At 43.4% G+C, this 7153-nt stretch overlaps 2 protein-coding genes across 2 annotated transcripts in view; both read left to right on the top strand.

Moving 5' to 3' along the window:
• gdf3 (growth differentiation factor 3) overlaps positions 1 to 661 on the top strand; it is a 2291-nt gene extending 1630 nt beyond the window's left edge. Inside the window, exon 2 of the mRNA XM_043232247.1 lies at positions 1 to 661. This exon is cut by the window's left edge and continues 248 nt beyond it. Within this exon, the coding sequence (XP_043088182.1) occupies positions 1 to 564 (564 nt within the window). The 3' untranslated portion in view covers positions 565 to 661.
• A 1126-nt stretch (positions 662 to 1787) lies between these two features.
• bmp2a (bone morphogenetic protein 2a) lies at positions 1788 to 5010 on the top strand. Its single transcript, XM_043232234.1, has 2 exons — positions 1788 to 3449; positions 4027 to 5010. The coding sequence occupies exons 1-2, from the start codon at positions 3122 to 3124 to the stop codon at positions 4860 to 4862; spliced, it is 1164 nt and encodes a 387-aa protein (XP_043088169.1). The 5' UTR covers positions 1788 to 3121; the 3' UTR covers positions 4863 to 5010.
• Positions 5011 to 7153: the final 2143 nt, after the last annotated feature.

Raw genomic sequence — 7153 nt, forward strand, 5'->3', positions numbered from 1 at the left:
CCCGGGGCGTACGCGTCCGTGCACGTCAATCTGACCCAGCTGGCCGAAACCTGGAGAACACCGGGTAAGAACTACGGCGTGCAGGTCGAGGTGCACTCGAGCGGCGAGCTTGAGGAGCACGCGTCGGTGGGAAAGGTCGCTCGAACGCCGGAGTTGCGGGCGTCTCTGGTGGCGGTGTCGCTGAATCCTCTTCAGTGCAGGTCCAGGAGGAAGCGGAGCGCCGCGTATTACCTGCCCGTGACGCCCAGCAACGTGTGCAAACCCCGAAGGCTTTACATCGACTTTAAAGACGTGGGCTGGCAGGACTGGATCATTGCGCCTCAGGGCTATCTGGCCAATTACTGCCACGGAGAGTGTCCTTTCCCTCTGAGCGAAAGTTTGAACGGGACCAACCACGCCATCCTGCAGACGCTGGTCCACTCGTTCGACCCTAAAGGGACGCCTCAGCCCTGCTGCGTTCCCATCAAACTGTCCCCCATCTCCATGCTGTATTACGACAATAACGATAACGTGGTCCTGAGACATTACGAAGACATGGTGGTGGACGAGTGCGGATGCAGGTGAAGTGCGCGGTTCTCGAATAACGCGGACGTCGAGGACGTGGCGGGAAATGCGGACTCAAGAGACCTGTAATTTGTTAAATAAACTTTGTTTTATGATATCTAGTTTTTTGCTTTTCTCTGACATGACCAGTGAAATTAAGTGTTGCGCCTGGGTTATACACCGTTTGCTATATTTAATATAAGAACAAATGAAATTGCTAGTCTGAGTGTTCTGCTGAATTTAAATTCGGCCCTCCTAACTAAAAAGTACATAAGTGAACACAAAACTGCCAATAATAGAAGTAAAATGCGTGTCACTGAGATTTAGGTAGATAATGAAGAAATTAATGCAAATGGTTCTATAAATGTTTTGCATGTTTTATGAAGTTACGCTAGTTGAAATTTCATTAAAGCTGTCCTGAAAGCAATGTGTTCTTGTCTTAGTGCAACTTTTGATTCGTTTTGGTTTTTTTGGAAGCACTTCAAACTATGTAGGTACTGTATGTTTTTTTTTTTTTTTTTTTTTTTTTTTTTTTGTGCAATTTCAAGACCATGTGTGCTCAAAAAAATAAAATAAATAAATAAATAAATAAATATATATATATATATATATATATATATATATATATATATATATATATATAAATAAATATATAAAATTTATATTATGCAATTAAAAAAATAATAATTTGTGGAACAGTAACACAAGTGACATAAGACCAGATATACTGATCTTCATTGGTGTCATCCATAAGGAAGGTAAAACCAGAGACAATTTTCATAATGCCTTTTACAAAATGACTTGTCAAGTTTTTTTTTTGTGTGTTTTTTTTTAACAATTTCCTGTAGCAAATGTCATACCAGTGACCGCTAAAAGCTTCATATGAAACGGAGATGAATAAGAAAATAACTAAAGAACATGGACTTTTTTTTTTTAAAAGAGCTTTAGAAAAGAAATGATGTCATCAGTGTCCCTTTTATTTTAATAATGGTGTATTTTTGTTAAATGATAGCTCCAGTCACACAACTTCAGGAGACCACCGTTTTCATATATTTTGTTCATTCATGACATCATATATTTGATATACATTATTGCATTTTTAATATTAGACAAACCTGTTTTTGACCTCAAAATTAAGCACTTTCCTGCTGCACAAGTCTAAATATTCAGATAACAATATTTTATATATATATATATATATATGTGTGTGTGTGTGTGTGTGTGTGTGTGTGTGTGTGTGTGTGTGTGTTTAATTGCAATATTTCTGTAAAGGCTACAGACAGAGACATTTGTTCCATCCTATAAAATAGCTATAGGCTCTTTTGATGGCAGGTTTCCTTTGTGACATATTGCCCCATTTTAGCGTTTTTAATAGACTTCAAGGTTTGCGTCTTCACCTGAATGAACTTTCACCCCACCCTGCGAAATACTGGCGGGAGCAAAACGTGTGACAACTAGCCCCGGCCTCCCGCTTCACGTTAACCGTTGTTGCCACAAGTTGGCGCACTGGCCCTGGAGCCTTTTTGAGCCTTTTTTTGATGAGTTTTTTCTTCATTTAAAGTTGCTTGTTAACATTTGGGATCTAAATGTATTCTTAGTGACAGACTAACGATGAATTGCATTCAATTCCAAAATAGATGCAATGGCCGAGTATGTTTCGTTAACTTTATTAAAGCAATCGAATACGGCAGAAAAGCCATATTTTTTCCCCCCTGTTACTTAATTAGATGAACTCTGAACTCCCCAAAGGCGCGTATGTCCACATGAACCCCTGATGAATTCTGTCATGACATTAGAGAGTTAAACAAAGACGAGAGGAGAGAGAGAGAGAGAGAGAGAGAGAGAGAGAGAGAGAGAGAGAGAGAGACTGTTGCACACTTGCGCACTGCGCGTAAAGGACACACACGTACCCAAACCTTCGCCGCGGCTCGTTTCGCTCCTAGCAAGGGAAGAAAGTTTTGTTTCGTCAATGAAGTGGACTTTCATACGCGTACTTCCCTCCGTTTCAACACCTACGGCTCGGTGTCCGGTAGAATATGTGTAAGAAGCGGCGGGCGTTCCTCTGGAAGTCTGTTTTCTGCAGATAAACAGCTTTAGTGATCTGTAAGATGGAGCTGAGTGACACGGGGAATTATAAAAGAGGAGCGTATTTATGTAAAGACCCCCCCACCGGACCGCGCGTGCCATCTCGTGTGCCATGAACAGAAGATCAACTGCGCTTTGGAGTTCAAACTGGACTTTATCTGAAGCACTTGTGCACCTACGGGGAAGAGCGCGAACGCACTCGATTTAGTCTGTTTACTTGCGTTCAAGGTGGAGCGCGCGCCCGCTTTCCGTCCAGCAGTCGATTTTAAGAGCGCGGATCTACTATTATGACAGGTTTCGGCTCACGGAGCTTCTTCTGTCCAGATGGATCTAGCGCGGGTCCCTCCGTAAAGCGGCTCTCGAGGTGGCTCTGATGCACGAAGGATCCTCCAAACTCTCGCAATGGCTCGATCAAACACGGAATATGGTCACATCTCCCGGCCCGAGCCCATCTGATCTCGTTCGTCACTGATCTGTGAGGTTTCGCGCGATCATGGTCTCCTCCGGCTGCGCTCTGATGGTTCTGATGGTCACTCAGGTGTTCTTTGGAGGCTCCAGAGGACTCGTTCCCCAGATCGGCCGCTCCTCTCTGTCTCAGGACGTCCTGCACGCGTTTGAACTTCGACTCCTGAGCATGTTTGGACTCAAACACAGACCGAGTCCCAGCAGGTCTGCGGTGGTTCCGCAATACATGATGGACTTGTACTCGATGCACTCGGTGAACGCGGAGCAGAACGGCAACAGACCCAAGGGCTCTTTGGGGAAAGGCTCGGAAAGATCTGCCAGCCGCGCGAATACGATCAGGAGCTTCCACCATGATGGTAAGCAAGCGTTTACTTCAAGAATCCTTCTCCTGCTTTTCTTTCTTATCGTGCCCGACAGGAATTAAGATTATCCACAGACTGTCTGATAAGGAAATGGCAGTTTATTTATACAGAGTCTGATGTTCAGAGCTCATTTTGTGCAGTTTCCCCAATTGCCAATATTTGTATAAGTTCTATGCATTGTCTTTGTCTCTTGCATCTCCCTGTCTACTGCACGCATTCAAACTAGTAAATAAAATGTCATATTTCTAGCTTAATTATTAAATTGAATGCTCAAGTAATCGGTTTTAGTGTTACTCCTACCACTGTGAGGAGCTTTGGAATACAGTTCAAGTAGAGTTTTATGTGAATGATAAATGGATGACATGCAATGAACTAGAAATGCCCTTTGCGTTAGTTCACCACCTCTTAAGTAATCACGCTGTGTTAACCTTGATAAGTTATCACTTTTAAACCAGTGTGTCCAGTAAGAGGTCAGTAAAAGTCGCATCCTGTCGATGAGTGTAAACAAGAAGTTCGACAGAGTACAAGGAGCTGGCCTTGATTCAAAACGCTACCATTGGTTTTCTCCCAGAATCCACGGAGGACCTGTCCAGTTCGAGCGGAAAGACGACTCAGCGTTTCCTCTTCAACCTGACCTCCATCCCGGGCGAGGAGCTGGTGACGTCCGCGGAGCTGCGGGTTTTCCGAGAGCAGGTGGTGAGCAACGGCAGCGAGGGATTTCACCGCATTAACATTCACGAGATCCTCAAGCCTTCCGCTTCCTTCCAAGAGCCCATCACCAGACTCCTGGACACCAGGCTGGTCCAGCACAGCTTGAGCAAGTGGGAGAGTTTCGACGTGAGCCCCGCCGTCACGAGGTGGACCGCGGATGGGCGTCCCAACCACGGCTTCGTGGTGGAAGTAGTTCACCCGGACCGCGCCGAACAGGACTCCGAAAGACACGTCCGCGTCAGCAGGTCCCTGCACGGCAGAGACGACACGTGGCCACAAATGAGGCCGCTGCTGGTGACCTACAGCCACGACGGGAAGGGAAACGTGCTGCACTCTCGCGAGAAGAGGCAAGTGCGGACAAACAAGCAGCGGAAGAAGCAAAAAGCCAACTGCAGGAGACATTCCCTGTACGTGGACTTCAGCGACGTGGGGTGGAACGACTGGATAGTCGCCCCGCCGGGCTACCATGCCTTTTACTGCCAGGGCGAGTGTCCGTTTCCGCTGGCGGACCACCTGAACTCCACCAACCACGCTATTGTACAGACACTGGTGAACTCGGTGAACAGCAACATTCCCCGGGCCTGCTGCGTTCCCACGGACCTGAGCCCGGTTTCGCTGCTCTATCTGGACGAATACGAGCGGGTGATCTTAAAAAACTACCAGGACATGGTGGTGGAGGGCTGCGGATGCCGCTGAACCCCCCCGGGACGTCTACAGACACTTTATTTTTCCCAATACTAAACTTTATTTATAATAAAGTAAAACACATATTTTGGAGAAGTATATAAAGATATATTTATGTTCACTATTGGGAAAATAAATATTTTAATCAGAGTTAAACGAACCTTTTCTGATGTACGTCTCGATCCGCGTGTGAAGTATGCGTATTTTGTATTTATTTCTACCGCAGTCATTTTTATTGAATATTTGGTGCAACGGTTGGCGACACTTTACAAACCCATTAAATAACATTAGTAAATGCACTAACTAACAATGCAAAGCGATGCATTCGTGTGCCGTTGTTATTTTTAATATGTGTTAATTAGTGCTGTCAAATGATTAATCCAAAAAAAAAGTTTTATTAAAGCATGCCGTGTATATTTATTATGTATATATAAATACACACGTCTATATTTCAGAAAAATATGCTGCGTGTATATTTCATATATTTATTTATACTATAAATTATATAAATATAAACGCACAAATATTTTCACATTTTCTTCAAAATATATACTGTATTTGTACGCATATGCATAATAAATATACACACATATATTATGCAAACAAGAGCTTTTATTTTGGATGCGATTTATCTTTTGACAGCACTAGTATTAATGCATTGAAATGTACAAATTATATATATATATATATATATATATATATATAATTTTATTGTTAGTTCGTGTTAACTAATGTTCACAAATGGAACCGTATTGTGAAGTGTTGCCAAATTTTCAATGCAAAGAACAAAATAGCTTCTTTCCTGCAAAAAAAGTTGCAACGCACAATGCAATAGCTAAATACGTTTAATGCAATAATGCATTTAAATGAATTGAAATATGCGGCGAAGCGCTTACCGTTGGAAACGCGTTGGCCAAATCTGACCCAAATTCCCATCAAAAGCAAAAAGCATGCAGAGCTGTAGTTCACAGTACAGACGGAGCCAGTGCTTTAGAGATGTGGCAGTAAATGTGAATGCACTTATTTCGAACCAATGTGACAGGTAGTTGACACTGAATGCTCAGGAAATTAGCCGGTGTGAGCTGAGTCCCACATTATGAGCTCTTGAGATCGACCTATTGCCTGAAGACAATGACTATTGTGTTTCTTCACACGGGTCCTTATGCATTGCTTGTGTAAAGGTGGCTTCCTCCAGCTTTATATTGAAGCCTCGCTAATTAAGAGCCATTCACTACATTGCGCTCTGAAGTCAAAAGCTAGGAAGTGTTTAATTAGAGGGACGTTGTTTAAAACGTGAGGATTGCCATGTAATTAAGTCGCTCAAAATAAAGAGTGCAGAATGCGAAACGTATACGCCGGCAGAAACCAATATAGCATGCACTTCTTAGCTTAAAAAGTCAAACAGCTACAGCCGAAATCAGATGCTTTTGGGAAAACGTGACTGGATGTGACTCTAGCCTTATCTAGGTTTTTATATGCAGTTTTAAAATTGAAGGATATTCCGAGTACGCGCCCTTTAGCAATGTCTACTTATCCCGTGTGAATCATTCTCCACATTGGCCCTTGAAAATATAGTCTGTGAAGAAACAGAGCTTTTATTGGGTTGTCTTGAGGTTAAACATACGTCAAAGGAATCACAACTTGACTTTCTTATGGATCATAAAGCAAGACTGTGGGAAGTACGGCTTTCCTCTCGCAGGCAGGTTTCTCTGAAATGTAACGTGTTACGCACCGCTGGTAAAAATGCCTTGATGTCGAACTATTTGAAAATGGACAGTTTGAGTTCATTAAGGGGTCGGTAACAGTATGGTGCTGGGCTATGGGGCATATGGACGCTTCAAATGAACATGTATGGTTTGCAGATGTTGGGAAGACACACCCTACCTATCAAGATGGTTACTGAGAGCAATGTGAGCATGCAGCGCTTCAGCTGCGCAGATAAAACAACGGAAACACGCTCGCGGAGGGTTCGATTCTCGTGGCAACGCGCAGATGTTATGATGTCCTGGATTCCTGTGGCGTTCCTGAGATAAGGTGACCAACAAGATCGTCTTTATGATTCATAATTGGTGTCGAGATTGCTTTAATGACCGAGATAAGAGCACAGAACGCAGTGAATCGTCATCTGGGATGGCAGCAACGATAATCACCCGCTTCACATGTGATTCACAGCCAAGTGCGCGGAGAAATGTCGCGTTGACGTGTGCCGTGCCGCATTTTGACTTCGATCCAATGGCAAAATGAAAACGGCCAATAAAGAATTACTATTTCTGGCCAATAATCGTATCTAGCTATCAAAACAA

The sequence above is a fragment of the Puntigrus tetrazona genome, unplaced genomic scaffold (assembly GCF_018831695.1).
Source record: "Puntigrus tetrazona isolate hp1 unplaced genomic scaffold, ASM1883169v1 S000000520, whole genome shotgun sequence".
Taxonomy (NCBI): Eukaryota; Metazoa; Chordata; class Actinopteri; order Cypriniformes; family Cyprinidae; genus Puntigrus; species Puntigrus tetrazona.

Bases quoted from the DNA above. Each gene is read 5' to 3' on its own strand.
- bmp2a (XM_043232234.1), top strand. From the start codon at position 3,122: ATGGTCTCCTCCGGCTGCGCTCTGATGGTTCTGATGGTCACTCAGGTG. The intron at 3,450-4,026 runs GTAAGCAAGCGT...GTTTTCTCCCAG, and splicing joins CAGGAGCTTCCACCATGATG to AATCCACGGAGGACCTGTCC.